At 39.9% G+C, this 26,813-nt stretch overlaps 2 protein-coding genes across 5 annotated transcripts; both read right to left on the bottom strand.

The window, feature by feature from the left end:
- Nucleotides 1-1,516: 1,516 nt before the first annotated feature.
- Nucleotides 1,517-18,479, bottom strand: LOC131771350 (sacsin-like). Of its 4 annotated transcripts, none has more exons than XM_066173118.1 (6): nt 17,936-18,479; nt 15,646-15,710; nt 14,861-14,901; nt 4,202-13,267; nt 3,515-3,852; nt 1,517-2,694 (listed from the first exon to the last, which is right to left on the bottom strand). In XM_066173118.1, exons 4-5 carry the CDS (start codon nt 13,220-13,222, stop codon nt 3,550-3,552), a joined length of 9,324 nt encoding a protein of 3,107 aa, XP_066029215.1. In that variant the 5' UTR covers nt 13,223-13,267; nt 14,861-14,901; nt 15,646-15,710; nt 17,936-18,479; the 3' UTR covers nt 1,517-2,694; nt 3,515-3,549. The 4 variants fall into 4 exon arrangements, with proteins under 4 accessions (XP_066029215.1, XP_066029216.1, XP_066029217.1 ...); XM_066173119.1 differs by having other exon boundaries at nt 4,202-13,263; XM_066173120.1 differs by lacking the exon at nt 15,646-15,710.
- A 37-nt stretch (nt 18,480-18,516) lies between these two features.
- On the bottom strand, nt 18,517-26,752 carry LOC131771349 (coiled-coil domain-containing protein 13). The gene is made up of 13 exons (XM_059087126.2): nt 26,510-26,752; nt 25,721-25,795; nt 25,300-25,405; nt 23,929-24,068; nt 23,587-23,673; nt 23,158-23,271; nt 22,936-23,040; nt 22,018-22,191; nt 21,455-21,631; nt 20,215-20,855; nt 19,791-19,901; nt 19,209-19,412; nt 18,517-18,819 (listed from the first exon to the last, which is right to left on the bottom strand). Exons 1-13 carry the CDS (start codon nt 26,699-26,701, stop codon nt 18,654-18,656), a joined length of 2,292 nt encoding a protein of 763 aa, XP_058943109.2. The 5' UTR covers nt 26,702-26,752; the 3' UTR covers nt 18,517-18,653.
- Nucleotides 26,753-26,813: the final 61 nt, after the last annotated feature.

The following is a 26,813-nucleotide window of genomic DNA, read 5'->3' as shown; positions in this document are numbered from 1 at the left end:
AGAGACACTTAAAATACATCTTTTAAATGCCATTTTGAACAGTGGTTTTAAATGTAAACAAACTTCTCGACAGGGTCCCAAAACTTAAAGTCTCGAGCGGAAATGTTTAAGAGAGGAGAGGTTAAAAACAGTTAATATGAAGAATGCAAAAGGAAAGGTGCATGGGTGGCCCTAATTATACGAAATATTTTCCGCACAATAATTTTATAGTCATGAAAAAAAAGCCTTCCGTTTCGGACTTCTTTCGTGGCTCATAATTTCGCCATCTTCTCGTTTTAAGGAACTTGTAGAGGCTTGCTAAAATGTTCTGATTAATTTCAACGATTTCTGATCTGCAAGCAGCACCGAGGACTCCGAAAACTTTAGTTGTGGTATTTGTGGTTTTTTTTTTCTTCTTCTTTGTTTGTTTTTTTTTTACTCTTCTCTGACAGGTCTAAAGAGCAAGAATTGAACTGATAAAAGATAAACCAGCCAGACGAGGGTTTTTTATGTTAACAAATTAGGCAAATCTTTATCCACAAAGCTTGCATGGAACTCACAGCAACAATGATATTTTGCTTTGGAGACTCCCTTGTCATAAAATCCTACCATAACATTGAAGATTTGAGTATACTTATGTACTGCAGTAGACGTTTACTTTAACAACTGATGTCACTTTGACACAGGGTCTTTTAGCTTTCCACAACTACATATTTTACTTTCAAAAAATAAATGTTCCTCTACCTATAGATAAACACCTTAAAAAGTCGCAAAAAATGCTATGTGGGCAGCCATAGAATAGTAATATGGAAATTCTAGGACGAACCTACTTCATCCAAGAAATTGTAATGGACGGAATAGAAACTCGCAATACCAACTGAACAAGGATGGATGGGGTAAGGGGTAGGGGGGTAGGGGCCCTATTTGACCAAGTAGGGAACAGCCACGAGTGATGCTATGGGGCTCTGTGTTGTTTGTTTGTTTCCTTCCGTTCTTGTGCAGCTTTATCTTCCTTCAGTATGTTTGTTTGTTTTTGTGATGTTTTGCATTTTGTTTGTAGGTTTGTTTCTTTTCTTAAAAGGCCTTATTTTCTTTCTCAAGGTTTCTTTACTTGCCCTTGTGCCGCTTTATTTAGTATTACGATTCTAGCTTGCTTGTCTGAGTTAAGAGGTTAGACTTTTTCAAAGTCTCTTTCGATAGCTGAGTTCGGCACTAACTTTCCACTAGCTTTTAGGACGAGTAAGTATTGCTTGAATCGGTTTTTGAACTTAGTACTCCAAACACAAGGTTGATATTGCTAACGGAAAGATTCCCTGAAAAGGTAGAAGATGTAAATTCCCTACGCTTTGCTTAAATGTGACCTGATAACTAGACTAGACGAAACCAGACCCCCTCCCTCCGACTCTTCGGGTCCAAGATGCTTGCTTACCCCTACCCTCCTCCCTGAAGTAAAAAAAAAAGGGCACAAAGTTACAAAAAGGGTTTTTACCCGAAGAGAAGAACATGACAGGCACAGAAGGCGGATTGTAAAGTTACGTTTATTCAAAACGCACATTTAGTCTTATTTTCATTTTTTTTTTAAATTTAGAAAAACTAGTTTTAACTATAATACAAGAGGAGCCGACTCCGTTTGGTAACAGAATGTTAATATGAGCTGCTGCAGTTTTCATTCAGTGACGATCAGACACGTAAAGTCTGTAAGACCTAGATAATAGCTGTTTTTACTCATCAGACTAAAATGGTTGATTACTGAGGGTCCTATGAGAGTTCGTTTCAAACTTTACATAATCATGGTTCTCGGGGAGAGAAAATGCATATATCACAAAATAGTTCAAAAATTGCTGAACTAGACAATCACTGTTATGGCAATCGCCAAAGCCTCCTTCATTAATTGTTGAGAAGTTGGTACAAAAGAAGGACCAAGTGAAGGAACTATCTGCAGTCCTGAATGATGCACATTGTTCACAATACAGTAAAACCAACCAAGTAGCTGATGTAAATATACAAACTGCTAGAATCTGCAACAAAGTTAATCATTAATAAACTGATGAGAAATAAGTACATTTATAACTACTCAAGTCTTCTTTGCTTTCAATTAATAATACGTCAGGCCTGTTGCTAAAAGCCATTTCTATTCTACAGAGCCACTTATGTCTACCACGGTTTACCTAGCAAAACAGCAGAGGGTAAACTTTTCACGAGCCTTCATAAGAATTACTTTTCTCCTAGGTAAACAAGATGGCACCGGAAACCGAATCTTGACTAATACCTGTTTCGATAGTTCTGGTTAATGAAAGGAAAAAAATGAACGAAACCCTATAGCTTAGTACCGAAATAATTAAAAACCTATGCCTTTGCAAATAGGCTGTCTCTAAATTGCTTATTCATGCTTCTTCTCATTTTGAATGAAACTTCCTAATCTCAATTTTCATAGCATTTGGCTACAAGACACCCTACAAAAAAAAAAACTCAACACTAGTTCATCCTTTTATCTTTTGAATAATGATTTTACCGAGACATAGTACCCTTCGGTTATGCCAAATAAGAAGCACTAAAAAAATGATTATTCTGCTTCAGTATAGATTAATGATTGATATAAATTACGCCTATTTCAAAATACACTTTAGATTTAACATCTACGACGAGTTACTGGTTGATAAAACAGGACGCTCTCTCTTGAGTCATTTTCCTTGCACTAGACGTTTCATCTTAAGCCTGTTAAATGAAGTAAATTGGTGAACTAAAGTAAACCAGGTAAACATGACATGTGAAGATATACTACTTATGTTCTTGTTATTTTCCTAACGATTTTGTTTCTGATATTTTTTCACTGACGTTAAATTAACAAATACGTTAGGAACATTTCGAGAATTTAACAAATCAATTTAATCTGGCCCTAGTGATCCTTTTACACGACCCCGTTGTATTCAATTTCTTCATCAGAGCGACTGTATGGTAAAATAGTGGACGTTATGTGTAGAATATAATTAACCGTAACCATGGCCCGAAACCTAAGAATTTACAGTGATTGTATTAAAAACCAATGATCTTGTGATTTCAAGAAATAGAATTAGGCCTCTAAAGTCCTCCTAAATTGATCAGCCATATTTTACAAGTGGTCCACCATCTATAATAAAATGCACGTTCTCCCCAGACTCTCAAAGCCGTGTTTACCGAAACCTCCGTATCAAAACCCCACATTTCTCATTCCTATGCCTCGCCTATATACGAGAAAACAAGAGTCGTAAAATTTAATTGCTTGAAAGGTATATATTTGCTTCACCCATGGTAACTATTCAAACGTAGTAGCCTCTTGAAATTTCATAAAGCTTTTTGAAAGCGCACTTTTATGGTATAAAAATAAGAATAACTCCCAAAACGTGATTTTAGACATTTTATCTTTTTATTTATGTTGGCTTAATTTCATTCCAAATCTCATCGCATGGCAAGCTACATAACTTCTCTGAAGCAAATTTGTAAATAATGGTGCCTATATTTATACACAACATGTCAATTGTGTAGAATGCTCATTTACCTGCAGGAAAGAGGTCACATTGATATCCCCTTTCTCTAATACCGGCGGTTCTTTAATATCTCGTCAATCTTGGGTTTTACTCGTGTGACAATTTCTGTGGCAAGATGCAACGATTCCCGAGCTTGCTGGGACGAATAAACCTCGTGGGGGATTTGGGGACAAGTAAAACAATCTGGATAACGCATTCGTGCAGAGCCACCAACGAGTCTCTCTAACTGGCTTGCAAAGTTGGCCAGCTCAGCGTCATTTAAGCCGTTACAAATCCTATTTAGGTTGTGATCATCTGTCTTTTCAGCATGTAATGTATACTGAGCCGCCTTCAATGCTTTCTCTGCTGCCTGCGGTAAACAAATGGCATTACAAGCTTCAGCGGAAGAAATAGGCATAATGTATCTCAATAAGTTACCCACGAAACAAAGTTTTCGAATGCTCGGGCATCAAACATTAGGCTGTTATAACACCCTTGTAAAACTGATTTACCGAGTAACTTACTGAAATAAACTGTTTTAGGACCTCACTGGGTGATTCTAATGGCACTTAAATCCACGAAACAAAAACAAATTTGCTAAAGAATGGATACCTCTTATTGATTTTTGCTTCTTGGACGACTGAATTATTTCATTTCGTTTTCCTTAATATCTAAGCGTTCTAGGTTCTTACGATTTTACAAAGCGACGATAGTTTTACCTGATGGCATTTAAAGCATGCCCACTCATAGGAGGGCTTGCCAGAGTCAATTTCATTTCCCCCAGCCACCAGGTCAGCTTCGGCTTGTTTGTACCAGCGCTCGGCTTCTCCAGGTTGAGGATTGCTCCTTGAAAAACTGGGAGGGACATTTCGCCATGGCTTGCGGTCTGATAAGTGTCCTTGGGATGTATACTGTTGTAACACTTTTTCTTGGTATACTTCTCGACGTGTTCTGTGTTCCTTAGCAATCTCCACGCAAGCGTCGATAAATTCTTCGTGCGATCCACCCAGACGGAAAAGTTCATCCCTTATATGTTTAGAAACTTCAAAGCAGAACTCTTCATCGCCAATATTCTTCTCTGGACGCCACCGAAGAATGACCCGCTTGACAATTTGTCTTCTTTCACCCTCAGGTAAATCACATTTCCATGCATTTTCTAAAATGGTCGAAATTTGAAGGAGAACCTCGTCCCGATCTTCCCTATTTCTACGCTGCGCATTAGATATTTCTTCAAAACGGCAAAATTTGTACAATTTGGCTGCAGTCACCTCCACTGGCTCGTGTTCATGTCCAATGTCGACTGAGTACACCTTGGTAACAAGATGCAGAACCCAGTCTTCGTTGCAGCTAACATCCTGGGCAATCACCTCTTCGATAATCACGGCGTAGATGAACGTAGCAACGCCTCTGTCTAGCTGAAGACTCGGGTCGTGAAGCTGATAACCGACATATTCCCCAGGTTCAAAATCGCCAAAAGCGTCATTCAGTAGATGATGGTCCTCAACTGGAATAAAACTTCCAGGATCTGGAAAGATATCCATATCCTCTACACTGCAGGTATCGTCTTGTCGAATGCCCGATTTATCGAGCAGGGACCAGATTTCATTGGGGGCGCATCGCAACATACCAGGGACTAAGAAAGCGCTCTTTCCAAGAAGGTCACCATAGATGTCTATAATAACGCGTGAAACCAAAGACCTGGCCAATTCAGTATCGTTAGCTGCATTCTCCACGTTAACGTACAACATGCATTTTTCCTCACCGGGTACCTCACATTTCTCTTGGAATGACTTCGTATCTCTTTCACTTCCTGGGATAAGGTCGTCATCTAAGAAAAGGGCCGTTTTAAGACTATCCATGGCACACAGCTGAATTCTTTTGAGACTCTTCTCGATGTCAGCGATAACTTCTTCATTGAAATCCGACTTTTGAGAGTTGTCGTGCTTGATGATCCTTGCAATTCCCTGACCAAACTGTGGGGTGCAAAGTCGCAACATCATTGAGTCGAAAACTGAGCTTTTAACGAAGACACCATCAATGAGCTTTTCTCTCACAACAAGTGAGAGCATCTTTGGCCGTAAATGTAAAGGCAGTTTCATCATCAGCTCTTTGAAGTTGGTCATGGTTAATGTTACTCTAACCTTCATAAGCTTAAGATCAAGTAAAAAATGCTGGTGGAGCCCTTTGACTCGATCCTCATAGGCAGGTACATCATTGAATACCAACTCGGAGGACTTGTGTAACGTGACGGAAATTGTGTTCAAATTGTTTTCCAAGCAGCGGATTCCTGAGGGCGTTGCTGGCAGGTACAATGTGGACAATTTGGACAAGGCGGAAGCTTCTTCGGACTTCTCCTGTAACGTTTCAAAGAATCCCTTTACTGCCTTGAAGCACATTTTCAGCTCATTGGGATGTAATTTTGCGTCACAACAATTCTTTTGCAAGTTCTCCAATACCACAGCATAATGGGCACACGTGACAAACTCGTAACATCCCAAGGTTTGAAACAATTTACGGAATTTTCCAAGCTCAGGAGGAACTCTATAAAGGAAAGGCTTGATTTCGTCTTTCGCCTGAAGTTCGACAACCGCTTCACCAGGCCTAACGAACTTCGTTCCATTTTCAACCAAAATGCAGGGTGCAACTTCAAGGACGATTATACCCCTTTCGTCTGCATTATCTTGTAAGAACTCATAGATTTGTTCCATGACGTTCGTAATCTGGCGACGATGTTCAGATAAGTCAAGCTTGCATTTTCGGAGGTTTTCCAGGTGATGGCATAAGACTTCGCAATGCCGAAGAACTATATCTATCGGTGGCTTCTTAATTATTTGAAGTTGCGAAACAAAAGCATCACAGTATTTGTCGACAGAATCGAGACGGGGTCGACCAAGCTGATGCCAACATAACTCCGGATTCGCCCAAGCTGGAAGCAAGTGGGCTTGTGTCCAAACGATTTCTTCATAGTTAGCAAAAACTGCTCCTTTGAACGGAATGTAAGGAACATGATCTTCTTGCTTTTGCTTAAAAGGTGGACATAACTGTTGTAGTGGATGAGCTACAGGATCAGCAACGACAAAGGCGATATCGCGGATGGCGTTCAACAAGCCCTCACCAACTACATCATGTCGAGAGATGAGATGGTCAACCAGAGTTCTAGACTTCTCGTGAGTTTTCTCCGTTTGCACTGTAAGTGCTTCGTGCTCCACTTCCCTTGCAAATCTCTTAAAATCAACCGAAGATACCTCAGAGACCAAGCCTACTTGTCTTAGAAACGAAATCCACTCGGGAGAGTCAAACGGTTCTGGTGGGAAATCGCATGAAAGCATGGCCTTGAAAACATCGTTATTGGGATCGTATACACAGGATGCCAGCTTCAAGGTCCCATTTTCTGAGGGAATCAGAGGCGTACATTTCAAGATGTTTAGTAACCTTTCTTTTTCTTCATCATCTCCAGTGGAATCTGTCAAAATGGTGTCACGAATATGTTCTAGGTGAACTAGTCTTGCCTCCTCACCTAGGAGATTAAAACTTGGCAAAATCGAGTCACAGTATACGTCAACAGCAGAGATGCACGTAAGCTCCAAGAATTTAAACAAATCGGTGACACCTGGCCATGATTTCACAAATGCCATCCCCAATGCACGCTCTAGAGCATCAATTCCGTTTTTTGGTACCCCAGTTGGTAAGGCAGACACCTTGACTTTTTCGAGTGACATGAAGCCACCGTTTGTTGCAAGGTAAAAGGGAAGCTTCCTAAGGTTGCTTTTGTCAGTTTCTTGAAGGCAGCTTACACTTAAAGAAAAGTACTCCAAGATCTCTTTACAGTCGGATTCCACTAGTCTTTCTCTTATTTCTTGTTGGTTTAAAATCCATTTATATCGAAGTGATACAAGAAGCGACGAGGGATCCTTCAGAGAAGATACCAGCATAAGAGGTACAGCTAGCGAGGTCGACGATGAATACATAATGGTTGAAATGGTACGTGAAATAGCTTTCTGGTTAAGTTCAGGGATACCAAGTTTACGCAGAACCTTTACCAGTTTCGTACTTGCCGCATCAACGTTTGGCATGTGGATAGCCCCCTGTGCCCACCTTAATGGGACAAGAAAGTGATCAACTTGAAGAGGGATTCGACTGCTCCTCATTTGAGTAACGGGAAGAATACTCCAGTCGAGGAGGGGATGAATGGCGGCCTTAACCTGACGATCTATGTCTTCATCGTCGATTTCTTTGTCATTTAAAACATCTTGTGTAATATCGTAAAGGAATTCCCAAACCCTACATATCCATCGCTGGTCTGGCAATCCTTTCTGAGCTGGAGACCAATAAACATACTTGGATTCTCCATAAATTTCCCGTGGCAATGTTTCTGCCAAATTGGCTCCAAATGCATCAGCATCCAACGGTTTTAAGACGGTCAACTTAGAAGTGTCAGCGGTGCAAAATATATTCCGGTATATTTCTTCGTGTAGGAAAATTTGGGGAGATCCAGGAAGAAGATCTTTAAATCGTGAGAGAAACTTGGGGTTAACGTTTGAAAATGACTGAAGACACTTGTCTTGCGTAAGTAGAAGTGGGAGGCCTGGAAGCTTGTCAAGAAAATCATCGGCCTCTTTGCAGAACAATAGCACGAGTTTCACACCATTATCATCTTTAAACACTGTTTTACTTACGTCACAAGGAATGGGTCCAATGGTGCATAAGGGGTCGTGAGAACCAAACGTTTTGTAAAATTCAATCAGATCACTAGCAGAGATGCAAGACGTGACAACACCAGATCGCTTAAATGAATCGTGCATTTTCATGGAAAAGGCAACAAGGTTGAAACCACTTCTTAGCAACATTCCCTTAAATTTCTTTCTTCGTTTCTCTCTAGCCTCCTCCATAGCCTTCTCAGGTGGCTTCGCAAAGGGACCAGCATCTGCAAGATTGTTGAAGAACGCCTTTTGTTTTCCCATACCAGTGGGCGGAAGCCACGTGACATCAAAGAAAGATCTACCCCTTTGAGCGGAGTGTCGAACGACTGGTAGAAGATTTAACTTCCTTTTATCTATTCCTTGATATACAGAATCAACGAGTGTCTTCCAGTACTGATCCGTAGTCGGTTTCTGGGGGAAAAGGCTCTCCAAAGTACGTATCTTTGCCAAAACCTCAGTTTCAGTGGAACGGTTAAGACCAAAGCCAAGTAACCTCTGCACCTCACCAAGCATGTCAATGTAACAGGAGGCCACTACATCTTCTAATAGGGCATTGTTCCAGTCGCTCCGATATCCAACATGACCAGCTTCATCTCTCCACAGGTTTCTTCTTGACTCATGGTCCAACGCAAAATGGCCATTGATGTGAACTGGAAGATTTGTTTCAAGTGGAAGGGGCAAAAAGCAGAAAGCCTTTTTTCTTCTTTGCACAGGAGACTCCGGGAATTTTTTTTCCAACAGGCATGCAACGCCACCTCGAGGAAGCATCCCGAGTTTCTGTTTCATAAAGGCATCGACAATGGTGCTTTTAACATCCCCCTGAAAACCAATCTGTTGGACAATTAGCCACTTTTCTTCGTTTCCACGGTTATCAGTGATCTTCAACATGTAGGAAACTTTAACAACAGGACTTTCAGTCGGGAGAATTTGTCCTTGCTTTATTAGGTTTCCAACCTTTTTGATGACCGCAGCAAAGTATTTTCTCTTTTTTTCGTCCTCCTCTGTTAACGTTACTTCCACTGTGTAATAGTCTACCAGCTTTCCGCTTGTTTTTTCGACCTCACAAAGGGTTATCTTTTTGACGTTATCAACGAAAAGAAGAACTTCAAATAACTCTCTCTTCAGCTCCTCCATCATTCTGTCCAGTTTTTCTAGTGTTACAGGCCTTGACGAGATTTTGGAACCTATCGCCATTTCTTCACTTCGCAGAGGAAACCTGAAAATGGTTGAGTTATCTCCTGAAAAACGTTCTAGTTCTCCAAGATAACAGCGAAAAACATCAGGGAAATCCTTCTGGATTTTTTCGCTGACTTCAAACATCCTTCCGGGTTTTTCAGGACTCGCACCAGGTGCGTATCTGCAGTCTGGGTCGAATACTAACAAAACATCTCCAACATCTCCTCCTTTTGAAATGAATGAGGGCGCATCAGTCAAGTGGTAGACAGCGTTGAACCCAACCCCATACTCGCCAGTTTTACAAGGGTCACCTCCCTTGCTTCCTTCGCCAAGGTTCTGTATCCCATCTATGTCTGCCTTTGTAAAGGGCTTGTTGTTGTAGACGCACAACGCAGGACCTTGCAGTGGTTGCCAACTGTCTTCGAAGATCCTTTCCTTAGGGTGGTACCGCGGGTCTTTGATGAAGCAAATTTCAGTCGCCTGTGCATCATCCGCATTTTGAACAAGTTCCTTCAGAATTTCCTTTTCACACGGATACTCTGTCAGAATACGACGAAGACGATTTGCAAGTTTCTCAGTTTGACCACATGGAAGCCCAATCGCGTGAGATTGCAAAGCTTCTTCTCGACGTGTTTTAACTCCCACTAGTTGACAGGTTGGCCAAGGTATTCTATCGTTCACATAGTGCACGTCTGGTTCATCTCCAATCCAGGGGCAATTTCTAATGCAAAGGTCTGACACTGCTCTCATCACCCCTTTTGAGTCAGGAAGAAAAACGGTCTCTTTTTGCACCTGCGATGGATTCATCTCAGAAACGTTCATTACTTCGCTCAATTGGAGTGTCAGGTTCACTGAAACTTGAAGGGTTTGTTCATCTAGTTTAGTCTCTTCAAACTGACTCTTTATTTTCTGCAGGCTTGAAATGTAATCCTTTTCATCAAAAACTTCCTTTACCCCTGCTGCTTCCATCATCTCAGGGAAAGTATCCGTAAGATGCTGCGGCAGTCTGTAAAGATATGGTGCACAATCAGCCGTTAATTCAAAAGCTACTTCCCTAGCAGAGAGAAACCTCCTCTCGACCAGAATGAAATTCTTTCCTTGTAGAAATTTCATGCACTCATCACCATTGATTCCCACGGTTTTGTTAAGATATTTATAAGCTTCATGGCAAATACGGGTTACTTCTTGATACTTGGTAACATTCAGCAAATTCACATTTGCGGACATTGCACATTGGATCTGTTGAGTCACATGGCTTAAGGAGGCATCTTTTGTGTCTAGCTTTAAACACTTTTCAACATTTCGTGGAAGGCTAATACCAACCAATGGCTCACTGCAACATACAAGGTACTTTTTATCTTGAAGGAACACTTCCTTTGGTGAAAGCAACACTTGTTGCTTCCCTTGAAGAGCATCTCCTTTCCAGGGAAGTGGAAAGTTTTCTGGTTTTTCAAGAACGGGAAGAAATTTAGCCTGCAAAAGACGCTGATAGATTCCAGCTTGAAGTGAGTACTCTCGTCTTTTTGAGGATGGCGCCATTTTCATCTCCATTCTCTCCCTTTTTATCTTCCTCTCCATGAACCTCAATAGCTCCTTAACACGCTCTAATGCTGCATTAGGGTCGGTCATGTTTAACCGTTGGATACTCTCAGCTCTCTCTGCTACTTCACTCCATGGAAGATCATCTGAACACATTCCCAGCCCTTCAAGTTTGGTCAGTCTTTGAGGGCTGAGGTACGATGCCTCATTGCCAAAAGGAAACTTTCCTTCGTTAGAGGAGAACAATGCCGCTACCTCCTTTCTGGGGTTTACAAGTTGACTCGGGCACTTGAGAGTCTTTCCAGATGGTGATACCGGAATGCAGGCATGTGCCTTTATTAATGAGTCAAAATCGCGACCATTGTCTAACGCATGAAGCATCAAAAGGTCTCTAACGTTAACCGGAATCCTCAGCATGTGAGAAAAGAAGCACTGGCGATAAAAAGCGACCTCGCTGTATTTCTTTTTGTTCGTTGTTCTCTCCTGATTGCTCTCTTCAAAAGACATCAATATATCAGACGGTAAATCAATAACCACTGTATTTCGAGCAGATCTGTAATGGAGTTGAAGAACTCCAAACGCAGCATGTCCAATTTCAGATGCTTCGCGAAATTTTGGATCAAGGAAAACGATTTTGTTGATGTCCACCCACTGACGTCCGTCAGAAAAAAGGGAGAAACCCCTATTGGCAACACTTTTGTAGAAGGATTTCATGAGGGACCTGCAGTTGTGTTGTACGGTCGAGCTCTTTGGCCACAGCAAATGGAACTGATAAGAATCTCCATGGGTAACAAGTGACTTGAGGTCGTCAAGAAGAGCTAAATACGCGGAGCATACCGAGTCTTCCATGAGCACTTTGTTCCAATTAACTCCATGACATGATTTGTCATCCTCAACTTTCCTCTCTAAATTTCGTCTGTCAGCAGCTACAGCAAATGCCCCATTTATGTGCACTGGCAAACCACTGTGGATCGGAAGGGGAAGGTAGCAGAAAACAGAGCCATTAACCTCTACGCCATCAATATTCTTAACGACAGGCGAAGGAACATACCCGTCAATACCTCTTGAAATCAGCTGAACAGCTACTCCTGCCGACGGAACAAGGGTCGTATCATTATGATCCATGATGAAACTCATAGCCTCACCCCTGCCCATTGATGAGACAACGAGCCATGTCGTTTTCTCGTGCCCACAAGGAAGGCCACCACCAAAAAAGTCCACGCCTTTGTTGGTGAGATTACAGTCGATCTCTATGGTTACTGACGATTGTGGAGAATTGCTTACGTCATCTCTACCATTTCTTAGGTCCACCATAAATCTTGAGGCTACTTGAAGAAAGTTACTTTCTTGGAGAAGCTTCTTTTCCTCTTTGCTTAGCTTCCCTGCTGTGGTGGGTAGCGTGACAGAGGATGACAGCTCCCTTGGTATTCCAACCGAAGAAAGTGATTTTGTCACCTGAAATAGTAAAAGGGATGCACCTGGAGGCGAAGTACGCGGCAAATTGTAAATTCCCACGCGGAGGATATTTTGTGTAAAAAGAAGCAAACTTTCGGCCCCTTCAAGGAACATTTGCAAAAGTTTTCGCATTTCGTGGTCGTTGTAATCCAACTGCTTAATCTCGCTTCTTTGAGCTTGCTCTCTCGTCCTCAATGGAAACCGGAAAAGAGTTCCCCGAAATGAGTTGTCTCTCTTACTTAGACGTAGGTCACAGCCAAAGATTCCATCGAAGGGCTTAAACTGCCCTCTATAGCGTGCTCTTAGGGCCTCTGGGTTCTTGTTGAGATCTATTTTAACACCTGGCTTCGCGGGGTTTTTTATGTGCCTTCCAAGATGTGACATGTGAGGGTCAAAAACTACGAAGTAGTTTGTGCTTAAAAACATGGGCACATCTGTTAAATTGTAGACTGCGTTGAAACCAAGTCCAAATTTTCCAATTTTTTCGGTGTGGTGCTCTTTTGTGGCTCCGCTTAATTTCTCAATGCTTTCAAAGTCCTTTTCCGTAAATTCGGCGTCATTGTAAACCCAGAGGGCAGGGCCCTGGCATTCTTTCATCCCTTCATCAAGCAGGTGGGTCATGGCATCGTTGTTAGCTCTTTCGTCGTATAGGAATCTCACTTCAGTGGCACCGGCGTCGTCTGCGTTTTGGACAAGCTCCTTAAGTACTGCAAATCCATCGGTGTACTGGTCTAGCAATCGTTTGAGTCGAGTAGTTATCTTTTCATATTGGCCGAATGCTTCTATTGATGACTCCATGGGATCTAACACAGTTCTGGTCGAAGAGGTTGAAGCAAATGCAGGCCTGGAGAGAGCTGATGATCGCTTCATTTCCTTCCTTTTGATTAACTTCAAGATCCCAACTTGGATCTCTAACTACAAAGAATTGTATAATTACTCTCACTTTTTTGCCACTTAAGGATTACTGCAGTTTGTTACATAATCTGACAGCTCAACAACGAATACAATCTAAGATGGATGGATATTAAATAAGGATGTAAAGTGTTATGTAATGTTCAGTACAACTTTTTTTACATTCAAAATAAGTGAGGACTTACTGAACTATTTCAATAATATTTAATGTGGTCGACCTCCAATAAACAACTTCAACAACAGAAATAATCTAATGATGATCTCCTTTTTTGGGGGGGGGGCATGCATTTTTGAAGCTAACCTGTATTGATACATATTTTTGTGTACAATAAAAAGTCTAATAAACTGGAAGAAAAATCTTTTCAGTTTTGATGATACGAGCACATGAAAACCGTAGTCAGATGTTCGTTGTTTTTTATATTTTGGAAGAATCGGGTAATGGCTTTTTTTAAAATAATGATTGAAAAATTCTTCACTTTCATGGTCTTTTGTAAATCTTGAAATTTAAGTCAAAAGTCCAAACCTCAAGTCGAACAACTTGATGTGATACTTTTTTTTGACAGTTAGTACACTTATAAAAGAGTTTTCTTGTATGAAAGAGCCTATTTGATTTAATTTAGATATTATGCAGGGTGTTTTAATGATGTCTAAACAGTAGTCTCGATTTGGCGCCAAAATTTACACACAAGTTTTCCCGCACGCATTATCTGTTCCGAGATACGTATCTCAGTTTCAAGGGAAATTCCGAGTCTCCTCGCACGTTTAAGCCGAATAGTTTGTTCAGTGTAATTCCAGTGTCTCTTATATATATATATATATATTTTTTTTTTTTTTCAATCTTTACTGACTCCTTCCCAGTGGATTGCAGAAGTTGAAGCGAGAGTATTAAAAAAATAAGTTGATGCACACCTAGAGATAAAACAACTTTCCAAACATTTCACCCTCTTAGTCTTCAAGGCTATATCTACTTCTTCTTGTTTAGAATCTTAAGCGTTTCGATCGAGCCATTTTGTATCAGAGATACCTGTGGTGAGGATCGAATATCTGTTACCTCATTGGTTTGATATCTTTCACTGGCGGTGTCAATATAGTATTCGTTCCTAAGCTAAGTTGTGCTTATGTCCAAAGTAAGTGCCTTGATTCATGCTACTACCATGGTCTTGCTTTTTCATTTGTTGAACGAGGTATCTTTAATGCCTTAATATGTTTTATCTCGCTTTTGAACGAGGCTCGTATCTACATTTGCCGTTGCTGATGGAAGTCCTACCTTACAGCAATAAATTATTAACTTCTAAATTGAATCAGTCAAGTTAACTCGAAATTCTACCTCGAACTTGACTAGACCAGTTTTCATCCTTCTCCAAGCCAGTCCTCATTAGGGGCCTAGATTATCGAACTTTTACATTTTTCAAACGTTCACGAAATTTTGTCAGTTGCATCCTACGTATTCCTATGAAAAGATTCTTTGCACCAAAAAAGTGTAGTTCCGATAGCATGAAGCAAGAAGAATGCAACATATCAACGGAGAGAGCATCTTAAAAGTTAAATCTAATTTACAGATAACCATAATGAATCACTTTCGTTTACTATACTCACATACAAAGTGATGCCCGTTAACTTTAAACTCGGTTACTCATCTGAAAATCAAAACCATACGAATAATTATAAAGATATGGCATAAAATATTACCAGAAGAAATATAAATCCCTAATGGCCTAAAGAGATTTTCCACTCCGCAAAATATTGGTGCAGCTTTACAACTCATATATGATTCACTTGGGAGGGTTTTTCAGGGAGCGAGTCTGAAATTTATCCTCAGTTAGGAAGTGTGAAATCCCTTAGCAACAACGCCCTTCGTCGTTTGTTTCGTTGGAAATCAATGCACCCAACTGACAATCACTCTGCTGGAAGAGCTTGAACTGTAAGCGTTTCATTGATTGTCTTCCTATGGGTGTCGCTCGTCCAATTATAATTTACTGAAGTATGTCGGTATGACTCAATCATATTGACACACTTCAGTAAGTTCCGGAGAAACGCAATTCAACAAAACATCATTTGCGGTAGTCGGCTCTATTCTCTTACTTCATTAGGAAAACGAGAAAACTGTACTTTTCAGGGGTGAATAATAATTTCTTCGTGAGGGGCGGGATCAGTTTCTAAACTTCAAACAATATTGCAGTATTACTCGGAAGATGGGTTGTACATATAATTAAATATTCATGTAGATTCGGCTGTTATATCTAACAAGGCCTACTAGTCTTCCTCATATTGTTCTCTTTTATCCTGTTTAAAATTGTAAAATGTTGTCTTAAGCCAGATAATGCCATAATTACACCTGACCACTCCTAAATCCTAGGTTTGCTCAAGTCAAGAGCACTTACTTCAGTTCTGCTATCAAGGGAGAGTAAGTCGAAATTCAATTGTCACAGCTTCATTGTGCTAATATCTGAAAAAAATCAAACACATTCAGGCTAGAAATTATGAATTGAACTATCATTTGCAACGCCCAAAAGCTTCATAAAACAACTAAGAATATGTGGAAGTGAGGTACAGACAATTCTCTCTCAGTACTTGGGTCTGCGACTCAATCATCCGAAAAAGATCTTCACAGACGAAAATTACAGCACGTTGAAGAGACTTCTTCTGTCTACGGTATAAGTAATAACACCTCAGTAGGACTCACTAAAGCTTGTCGAACGATTGCATCAGACAAAGTTTTAGAAATTAGCAGATTGTCAGGGTGGGATCCAAGTTAACTTTGAAGAAAGGTACAAAAAGCGACAAAAAACTGACAAAAAATGATAGTGTAAGAGCCAACAACATCTGCTGCATCTGGTAGAAAGAAGCCTCTGGAAACGCTTGGTAATTTACATCAATACGAAGCAGCAAGATCATATCAATTATTTATCAACATCATAATGAGTTTTGCACGAATCTCAATGTTTACTTACAAATTTAGAACTTAACTTTCTCGGGCTTAATAATTTTTTAGTGTAACACAAAGACTTTTGAATGCCTGAAATGCAATTTTGAACAGGTCTAATAATACAAGAGGGTATGAAAATTCTGACAATACGATGAGGCCCTTAATCATGAAACACACATGAGGAAATGACAAAACGAGGCTATTTATCAGTTCAAAAACACAGAGTTAATTTACACGGTTTCATATTGCATATTGTCAGTTCTAACATGTTCTCAGAACGTAGCCAAAATTCCGAGAAAACCATCGCATGTTTAAGCTGCGTCAGAGCACCTCGATATCAACATTTTGTCAACACATCAGTACCTAGACGTAGTTGTTATCTGATCGCTATATTTCCACTTTCTGTCCTAGGACATGGCCTATGATTTCATTTTGGTTTTCAAACCTAACGTTTGAACGTTGCACTTGACTTACGAAGCGATTACGATTTGTTGAAGTGAAGCGTTCATAAACTCTGCATCAATGCCAAAGCCAAGAATAAAACTCACACGAGAATTCGTCTGCTGGCAAAAGGAATTTTTTTTCCTGGTTGCTATATCATTCATCGAGTGTATGTGTTCGCGTAGTTCCGTTGAAAATCATTGTTTTTTTTATGACCATAAAGTTCAAACTCTTGACCCATTTTCTGAAATATTCTTTGGGCTTTGTTTTTACATGTAGAACTCGTACAGAGAAGAAGCCTCCTCTCTCTTGCCCCGACGGGGCATCCTAATAATATACAGTTTATCATGACATACAGTATTTAGATGTCAGCCGCGGAACTGACAAAGAAAACTGAAATGATGGGTAGTTTGCGTTTAACAGTCGAAAGGTTCGAAGTTCGGTAACATAAGGTTTAGTCGCTTTGGTATTTTCAGTTAGCTACACTGTAAAGCAAGCTTTTATGGGAAGTATTTTTCTTTTAGTTGATTATCAGATAAAATGCATGATGATTTCCTAAGCTTGAATTGCAAATTGAGATGCTTCTAGTCGCTTATTAATGTTGTCTGCGAATGAAATACCGCGGAGGAAACACACACGTAATACATCTGCATATCAATCAATATTCTTTAGTTTCTAGCAATTCATCGTGCGCATTTTGATTTCATAAAAAGACTTGAGATACAAGGTGGCAAAACACAACGAAACGCAGTAAATAGCGAAGACAACATCACCAAAGATGGAACGAACCTGCTTTCAATGCCTTGCGTCTATTGCGAAACATTGGTCTGAACTGCGTTTAATTATCATAATGTAAAATGATCCTATAGGTTATTCGCATCCTTAGCTCTGCCGTGGCAATCCCTTCCAGCCCACAGACAGGCCAGATGAATCTAGTCGTACCTCTCTTTGCGATATTTTGCAACATACGAGTATCTAACTCATCTTCTGTTTCCTTTCTGACCAAAATCAAATAAAATTAATTTTGCAACGACTCGTCTTCATCACGTTCCATTTTAGCTTCAAAACATGCTGGCGTCTAAAAGTGATTCGCACGAGGAACAGAATGACGATTTTAACTATTTGAATCTCCAGAACAATATCTACTAGCTAAAATGTAGTTATGTGTATAATATTGATTTGATTCGACATGGCGTCGCTCTAGTCCATCACCACATTCTACAATACAACGACAGGCAACATGATTTCGCCGCACAGAAATCTTTTCCTCTCAGGATACTTAGCCATGTTCACATGTTACTCACCTTTGTATAAAACGGACGAAGTAGTCCCAACCGACTTTCAATGATTTACGGAAACGTTCTGTCTTGATAGGGAATGAAGACCTTCTTCGAGTAAAGTAAATTCTCGGAAACTGTTGGGTGGTTTCCGACAGTACATATCTGGGAAAACACAGTCATTTGCATTTCACGTGACCATCACCGATCCAAGATGGCGGATACCAGGAAGTGACATTAGTTTGTCTTGTTACGCACCTCAAGAAAACCTTTGCCCCGCAAAATCGTTTTCGTTCTATGCATTAATAATTCCTTCACCATAAAATGTGGTTCAAAGGGTATAAAAGTATCATTCCTGGATAGAGATATTGTGTCCTAAAAGGAGAATTTGAATCGTACGGCGTTCAATTAGCGTGTTTACGATGCTGTCTGCATGAAAGTACGTGAAAGGTGATAGCAAGTCGTTTACAAACTCTTCCAATTTGCTGAATGTTTACAAGGATACCTGTAACGATTATTGCTTAAGTTGCTCGGGTAAGAACCGAGACTATAAACATTTAAATTAACCGTGAACAAAAAAGCAACATCAGGAAGTATTCAAGCGTCTCCCAAATATTTTGCTTTCTATATTTTACCACAAGAAACAAAACATGAAAAAACAGACATAAGCGATTGAAGGCTTGATCATGTAAATAATGATATTATCTGGGTTGGAGTATCATGTCCAAACACCAAACGGAATACATTAGCTGGGGGCGGAGTTCTGTCTAAATTGTCTTAGCCCCTGCAAGAAGATCTTCTTTGTTTGATCGATCATCTCTTGGTAAAATTTCAAGTCCTCTTCTTTGGCTTTCAGTGTGGAACTGAGTGCTTCTTTCAACGCGTCGTTTTCGTCTGTCTGGATGGTCAGCCTACACCAGAAAACGAACAGATTCTATCGATCGAACCTGATAATTTTCATGTAAGTTTACGGCCGAATATGACCCTTACCGCAAAGAATTCACAGTATAAACGAAGGAAGCTTTCCCCTCACTTAAGGAAATATAAGACAAATCTCGAATATCGTATAGCATCGAAGTTCGGACACAAAAACACAGTCATCAAAAAGAGAGCTAATGGCTAAATTAAGGTACGCTCCCTAGAACAACAGCACTATCAAAATTTTGGAAAGCTTTTGGCGTTTGTTCCTCATCAGAGCGAATTGTTACACAAGGTAGAAACTGACTACTTTGTTCATTTGACAATGCCGTTGGCTCACCACTTACTAAAATCGACCGAGTGAGGTATTCACGTTCCTTACCGAGTTGTAAGATCGTCCAAGTCCTCTGGTTTTCCTTGTCTTTCCTGTCCTGTGCCCCCGGACCCATATCCTTTGCCCCGCCCTTTAGCCACGCCTTGTCCCGACTGGACTCTACTCAGCTGCTTCTCCACGTGAACGACTTGACGTCGTTCCTGTTGCCATTTGTTGATAGCCTCTAACTCACTGTTTTTAGCTTCATCGACCCTGAAAATATAGCACACATTTATATAATAAATCCAAAAGCAGTAAGCAAATGAAATTTTCAACATATGACCTCTCCTTTTTATATAGCGAATTTTACGTATGAAATAGAAAAGGAAAAAAAATAACCAACGAACGACGGTACGAAAAGCTGAAGGGGAAAAGTGTTCTAGTTCCGGTTGCAGGAGGATCGTGTGGCCCTATCTGCCAGCTAAATTGCTGAACGCCTGATTGGCAATCACAGCAACCCCTACTTATAAACCGATTTTCACCTTCAACACTTTGCAATCAGTTTCTTATTCACCGAATCATCCGTTAGTTTCCCAAACCACCGCAAATCCTTCGCGTTCCTACTGTCATAAATACCTTTGCGTAAATTACCTTTTCTGCAAGAGAGTAACCAGTTCTAGGAGCCGATCCCGCTCAACTTCAGCCGCCTGACACAGGGACTTGCTCTCATGTAGTTGAGATTTTAATAATTGGATCTCTTCACTGAAATAACCAAAATTGAGTAAAAACCAGCGGGCTGTTTCATTCGAAAGTAAATTACGGCTAAACAATGTTATAAGGAAGCCACTGGTTGACAAAATTTAAGGCAGTATTCCTGGTGCAGCTCTCAACTTAGAGACACAACAAGATTTCTAAGAGACACAAAAAGGAAATTCTGCGTTGATTGGTTAAAATTCTGCGAAACATCGTTTCTTGCTAGCCGATGTGGAGTTTTTCCTTTTCATTTTCTCATTCATCCTTTTGCTTTTATTTTCTTTCTTGCATAAAGTAACCAGTAGTACCACTTTTTACATACCTGCCTCCAACACTGTTCCGGCGTCCCCTACTTCCACGTCCACCACTTGGTGGTGTGGGGGGCAACTGGTATCCCTGTGCTGAATTCCTTCCCGACGTGCCACTCGCACTTCCTCGTGACATCACGTGTCGCCGAACTGGACTGCCAGGAACGGATGGACCCTGGGTCTTAACAGGCCCTTCTGAATGATACTGCGAAGGAGTCACCTGTCTTTTATTTGACATGTAACTGTTATTTTGAAGTCCTGCTCGCTCGGCCCTCTCCACATGGGGCCCGTTGGATAATGCTCCCTCTACATGGCCGTTTACCGGTAATGGTCCTTTACAGATCGGTTCATGAGGGGCAGCATTTTCAAAAATATTGTTATTCAGCCTTTCTTCATTTGTCGGTAAGTCCTCTGTACCACATGCTACAGATATTGTCTCGCGCTCGCATAGCTCCTTATATTTCGCGTTAGTGTTTTGCAGAGTTACTCTCGCCTTACTGAGTTCCTCTTCAAGCCGCTGTATCCGTCCATCTCTTTCTTGGCATGCCAATGTAAGGTGTTCTATTTGCGCCTTGTCTTGTTGATTGTTCATTAGTTTAGGGGGTGAGGAAGCTTCCTTTTTAGTTGCTGCACTCTTCAGCTGTTGTTGCTCCCTCTAAAACAAATGATATGACTCCAGTAAGTTTAATTCCAAGATAACACCGGAGTTAAATCATCTTACCAGGAACATTTGCAATCCAGAAGCAATCGCCACTCACAATGTCGGAGGAACATACCCTCTTCTTATTTCTTATTTCTTATGGTTGTTTGACTCCATTTTGAAAGGAACGGGTGCAAGCCCCAGTCTGGTAACTTTGCTGTGCTCTTATAACAGACATTTCACTCTCACAATGTATCTCTCCACTATTGAGTACATTGGACAGCCAGATAATAGTCATTTAGCAAACTCGGAAAATACATGTACCAACTGGGGTTGTGTGCGATGAACTATCAAGCCATGCAGCAGAAGGAGCGAAACTCCTTGCCGTGTTACGCAACAGGTAGATCGATTGGCTCCAGTATTTGTTATTGATACTGGGCTCGTGAAGTTCAACCCTATTTGTAAAACACTACCAGAGAGTTCTTCCCAGGTAAATCTCCGCTAACCAAAAACACGTAGGTTGACCGCGCAGTCAACCTTTGCTGCACACGCGCAAAGTAATTACAGCAACAATAATAAATACAAAGAGCTACGCATTCAACCGTTGAACAGACCATAAGAGCTGCAATAAGTTCATCATCGTGAGCTCCTTTCTCCAGTAGAGTTTGGACTTGAGCCTTCAGTCCCTTTAGTTCACTAGCCAGCACCTTATTGCGCGCTTTAGCTGCGTCGTGTTTCTGTTGTAACTTGGTGTGTTCTTGGTCCAAACTCTCTAACTCCGCCTGAGTTTTCTATCAAAAAAAAGTATCATGTACAATATACCAACGAAATATAATTCTCAACTACTCGAAATTGAAGTCGTTTCTTTCCCTCCTTCTAAGCGCATGAGCAAAGAATAAATACGTTTACGTCGAGTATGTTATTAGAGACATTTAGATGACACGTTATTAGGGAAATACAAATAAAAAAATATAGCACGAGAAGCTCAATTTTACACATAATGAAGCAAAGTTTGAGGTGTTACTTTTATTTGGTGTTCAAGAGCCTTCTCTTAGTTGCAAAATGAAAAAAATGCTAACAGATGGTACCTTATGTTTGTCATTGTGCCTCTGTTACGCTATACTGACGCTATTCCCGGGACCCCTCTTTTTGCTATGATTTTATATACGTCTCTCACCTCTTGCGCCTCCTTACGATCTTTCTCGATCTTTTTTAACACCGAGCGATGTTTTTCGTCATACTGAGAAGAAGCGCTGGATGGTGACATCATGGCTGATCTCAGAAGTATGTTGTTTGATGTGGTTGAGCCGCTACGAGCCACCTGACTCAACTGTGCCTTTAACTCTGTAACCTGTCGAGTGGAATACATGACCAACATTCAGAGTCTTAAAATAACTGAAGAGAATGTTGCTCTCTTTGCAATGACATCTGCAAATAATTAGACATTCTGGTCTTCTCGCATGCTAAGAACGATAAACCACAACCCCCCTCTCCAGCGTCTTCTTTTCACTGGTTAGCAGGGGACGTTGAAGAACCCAAGCATTTCTCACAAGGAGCGGGGAACGTAACTTAAGTTGTTGTGGTCTGCACTTGTTTCAAAAAGTGGGGGAACCAACATTTTTTTAAAATTGTCATCTGCTCATGGCCAAAGAGTTGCCAAAGTGTCGTACAGCGCCTTAGAGCGTTTTAGTATGGATAATGTGCTATATAAACGCCTCATCGTTATCACGACCGTTACAACTTTCTATTCCATTCTCAAACTCATAATAATTCATGCTGAGAAAACAAAGGAAATTACAAACGTGAAGGAGGTTTGGATGTGTGATCTTAATTATCATAAAATTTAGTGAACTTTTGCTTTGAATTTCTCCAAGAATTATTAATCGTTTGAGAAGCTATATCAAACTTTCGAAAGGGTGTTTCATCCGATACCCACACACCTTGAAGTTGGTTAAAAAAAAAAACTCGTATGCGCATTTTTTTTTCAACCACTTCTCGGTGTTTGGATATCGGATGAAACACTCCTAGTGTTTGATATATTACTTGAAGCACTAAAAACAGCTGAAGTTAAGTAGAGCTTTAAGACAAATTTTACCTTGTTTTGTAAAGACGTGATCTGCTGTTGTCGTCCTCTCCAACCACTGGAGTCATTCAACAGTGTGGTGATGTTGAAACCATCCCCAACCTCCTTTGCAAGGACCTTAAATGAATAGAAAAAATAAAAGAATAAATACACCAGCATTAACTGAAATTACATGACACTTTAAGAATAAAAAAATATTTGAGATGAAAAACCTCAATAAGTGAGTGTTCTCACCTTGTGTGCAACCTTTAAATCTTTCTTCAGTTTGTCACATTGATTCCTAAATTCTGCCACTTTATTGTTTGCTTGGCTCAGTTTGTCCTGCAGAGAGGCAATTTCAGAACTGTCCTACAAAACAGATGAATCTATGGTTAGCATCACATACTGCAGGGTGCTGGTTATATATAATTTATTTTCTACAGTGTCTACCACTTTCTGTACGATATTACAATGGAACACTACTAACTCAAACTTGGTTAACTCAGTAACTCTAAAGAAGAGCTGATTTTGGTCATTTACTATCACCTGACTCGACCCCCCTCCCTCCCCTCCACCCCAACTCAAACCATTTTTTTTCCCTAAGGAGTTTGGTTCAGCAAGGTTCAGGGTTTTTTCATGTGAGTTCAAAAATTTGTATATGAATGACTTGGCAGCTACCAGTACCTTTTCTGAGTCTGATGACTTTGATTTAATTTTGCGCTCTTCACCAGGCTGTTTTGAGTTACTCTGTAGACTTCCTGAGGATACCATCTGGCAAACAAGAAAATGAAATTTGTCCAACAGTGCAATAGAAGTTGAAGAGTAAAATATTTTCCACTGATTTGCATTTGATAATTTTAAAAGTAGCATATTTTTACATTACTGGTAAGCATCTAGTCAAGTCTTTCAACAAATGTCAGCATGCATTAAAGAAAGAAAAAAAATATGTGCTAGAGTTATCTTTTGTTTAAGAGTGGACAGCTACAAAATGAACAACTCTCATGCTGCTATATCAATACAATGTACCTCTTTTTCCATCTCTCTCATCTTCTTCATCAGTTGCCGTACTTTGTTTCGTTCACTTTCCAAGTCTGCAGTCAGGTCTCTGTTCTTCTTTGACAGTTCCATGATTCTACCAGCAGCAGTGTCAGCAGCCACTCCAGTGCCTAAGAGAACAACAGAGTTACAAAACTCAAATAGAAATTCTACATAAAATACACATATTTATGTGCCATAAACCATAAACCATAACTATATGCTGCATATGACAGAAAAGTGCATGGGTTCTTTACTGTATCCTGCTAACCAGTAAAAAGAAGATGCACAAGATGAGGCCTGTAGTTTTTCATCCTTTCCAAGAAGACTAGAATGCTAACCAATTGTGCATGTCATGACAAATTCAGTTATTTTAACCCTTTAACTTGCAAGATCTGATTTTTAATTCTCTCCTCTAGCTGCTACAGATTTTCTTGCAAACTAGTTATGAGAATTTGGTAATGAATCAAGATAACAACTTCTACTTGATAAGTTTGAATTTTCTCTTTGCCTTTTCACTGGATAAAGTACGGATATTATGGGGTTACAAGTTAATCACTTCTGGGAGTTGAAGGGTTTAGACCCAGAGTGTTGGTTCGGTCTGGAGCTTAAACCCTCGAAATACTGCACAGCAGCTAGGCACTCTAGAACATGAAGTAACCAAGTGCAGTTAAAGGGTTGCATGGACAAAAAGCCCAAAGTGACTGTCAAGAGACCAAATTGAATACAGCTGCAGATTCTTCCTTCAGATTGTTTTATAATCCCTTGTAGAACACAAGGAGAAGCATATGTTTCCTCAAAAATCATTTGGGGCCTCTACCTTTCCTTGAACCACTTAAAATTTTAATGACTGAGGATTGATCATAGAGATTTTTGTTCTGACTAGTCAAGCAACACATATTTTGTAATAAAATCCCCTTTTGCCAGGTGAACATGCTACTTGAAAAATAGCTGCAAACTAAGTTTCTAGATAACTTAATCAATATTACTTAAAAGTGTTGCAATAGGGCAGCTCTGCCATCTTTCTGTGAACTACACACAACCCAAAATTCCTCTATTTGCTCTGACAAAGAGCTAACATTTAAAACATCAGCTTTAGAAGCTGTCTCCAATAACCAATTCTTATTATCAACTCAGTTGCTAAAACCAAATTATCTTACAGTTCTCTGCAACAATGCAGCCCCATTTTTTTAAATAATAATTATACACTATACCCTTTCTGACAGCTAAATTTATCTGAGAATAGAGACCAAATCTGAAATGCTGCCCAAAAAATCAGCAATTGACTGGCTTGAACACCTGAAAAACCCTCATTCTATACAGAAGAAACATTTATTATATCATTGTTAAATTAGTTTTTACCCGCCAAAGCCTTTTTCTCTTCATCTCGAGCTTTTCTCAGAATCCTCATTTCTTCATCTCTCTCACCAAGAAGCTTGTAAAGTCTTCCATTTTCATCTTTAAGAACCTGTATGATTCATGAGAATGAGTTTATGCAAATGATACCCTCATCTGCTCAAAGAAATTTTATTCTTGTAACCATGTCAAGATGAAGGACCTATCTGGTAGAGCCTTAATCTAATAAAATGCCAAGGACTAGTAACAGGAAATCTTAAAATCCTACTCGAAGATGTCAGGGAAAAACCATTTTAAAACACTGCCTAACTGCTTGTGCAGGGGTCAAGAGAAGAAATTTTTTCTGCAGTATAATTTTTTTTTTCTGGATGTACTAAGATTCCAGGATAGCAAATAATTTTGGATTTTTACTTTATAATCAACTCACCCTTATAGTGTCTTTCAAGTCTTCAAGTTCCTTGTGTATGGGTGCCTCTTCCCCAAAAGGCACCTTGGAATCAAGCTGAAAGTAACAACATTTGTAACTTTTAAATTTCAGCATAACAGAGGTACAAAAAACCCTTTGACCCCTAGGACTGACTAAAACAAAATTTATCTTAACAATATCATCCCTGAATCAAAAGTAAGGTCACGAGAGTAAAAGATAATGATAACCAACTAAAGAAGCTCTCGATTGTTTAACAAATTCTCTATGTAAGCACCTCAGGAAATGTATAGAGAACAGTATGGAGAATATGCGTGTTGATTTTTTGGGTGTAAAAGGTCGATAATGTACTACTAAAATTATTTTTTATTAACAGATCCAAGTTACTTTCTGGAATCAGCATAAAGAGTAACCGCTCATTTTATTCTCCAGGGCCGGGTTGTTCAAAGCTGGGTTAAGATAACCCAGGGTTAGTGTAAAATTTTATTTAAGATCTGAAAGCTTGAAAAAAAAATTCAGCTTAAATCTTTTTGTCCTCAATTTGTTGATTGAATGCTCTAAAAATAAATGAAGAAAATTGTCCTCAAACAGCTTTTGAACAGAGAAGTATAGAAACCTAGATTAAAATTTAACAGTGGGTTAGCGCTAATCGGCCTTCGAAGAACTGGGCCCAGAGCAATAGTGTTCCCTTGTGTACAAATTGTGAGCAAGTCGAGAATGAAACTCCAAGTTAGTATAATTATTCTATGTAGTACTCAAACTTTGAAATTAATCAAAACAAAACTGACATACTTTTAAGTCCAAATGATCGCTTTTGTAGTCATGCCCCCAGAAGCCTTCAACCGTTGTAGCTTCTTCGTCGTCCCTTGATGTATTGTCAGAATTCTTGGTCTTTCGTTGTTTTCTGGCGAGAAGCTTTTTCTGTTGTTGTTCCTGTATTAGCTGGAACTGTTGTCGCAACGATTCGGACGCGTCCATGCTCATATTTTCAAAAGGTTTTTAGAGGTTTATTTTTAGCCATGTTTATCCGACATTTTGTTGCCAACAGACAAAGTTGTCGTACTCAGTCTCCTCTCTGATACTACTTCAAAGTGAG

The sequence above is a fragment of the Pocillopora verrucosa genome, chromosome 10 (assembly GCF_036669915.1).
Source record: "Pocillopora verrucosa isolate sample1 chromosome 10, ASM3666991v2, whole genome shotgun sequence".
Lineage (NCBI taxonomy): Eukaryota > Metazoa > Cnidaria > Anthozoa > Scleractinia > Pocilloporidae > Pocillopora > Pocillopora verrucosa.
The sequence above is the reverse complement of the archived record's forward strand: the minus strand, read 5'-3'. Positions and strand labels throughout refer to the sequence as shown.

Excerpts from the sequence above, each read along its gene's own strand:
- LOC131771350 (XM_066173118.1), bottom strand. The coding sequence starts at position 13,222 with ATGAAGCGATCATCAGCTCTCTCCAGGCCTGCATTTGCTTCAACCTCT. Across the intron at positions 3,853-4,201 it reads CATGCTTTAAATGCCATCAG|GCAGCAGAGAAAGCATTGAA; the intron begins GTAAAACTATCG and ends TGTTTACCGCAG.
- LOC131771349 (XM_059087126.2), bottom strand. The coding sequence starts at position 26,701 with ATGAGCATGGACGCGTCCGAATCGTTGCGACAACAGTTCCAGCTAATA. Across the intron at positions 23,041-23,157 it reads ATTTAAAGGTTGCACACAAG|GTCCTTGCAAAGGAGGTTGG; the intron begins GTGAGAACACTC and ends TATTCATTTAAG. Across the intron at positions 20,856-21,454 it reads AACTTATTGCAGCTCTTATG|AGGGAGCAACAACAGCTGAA; the intron begins GTCTGTTCAACG and ends CATTTGTTTTAG.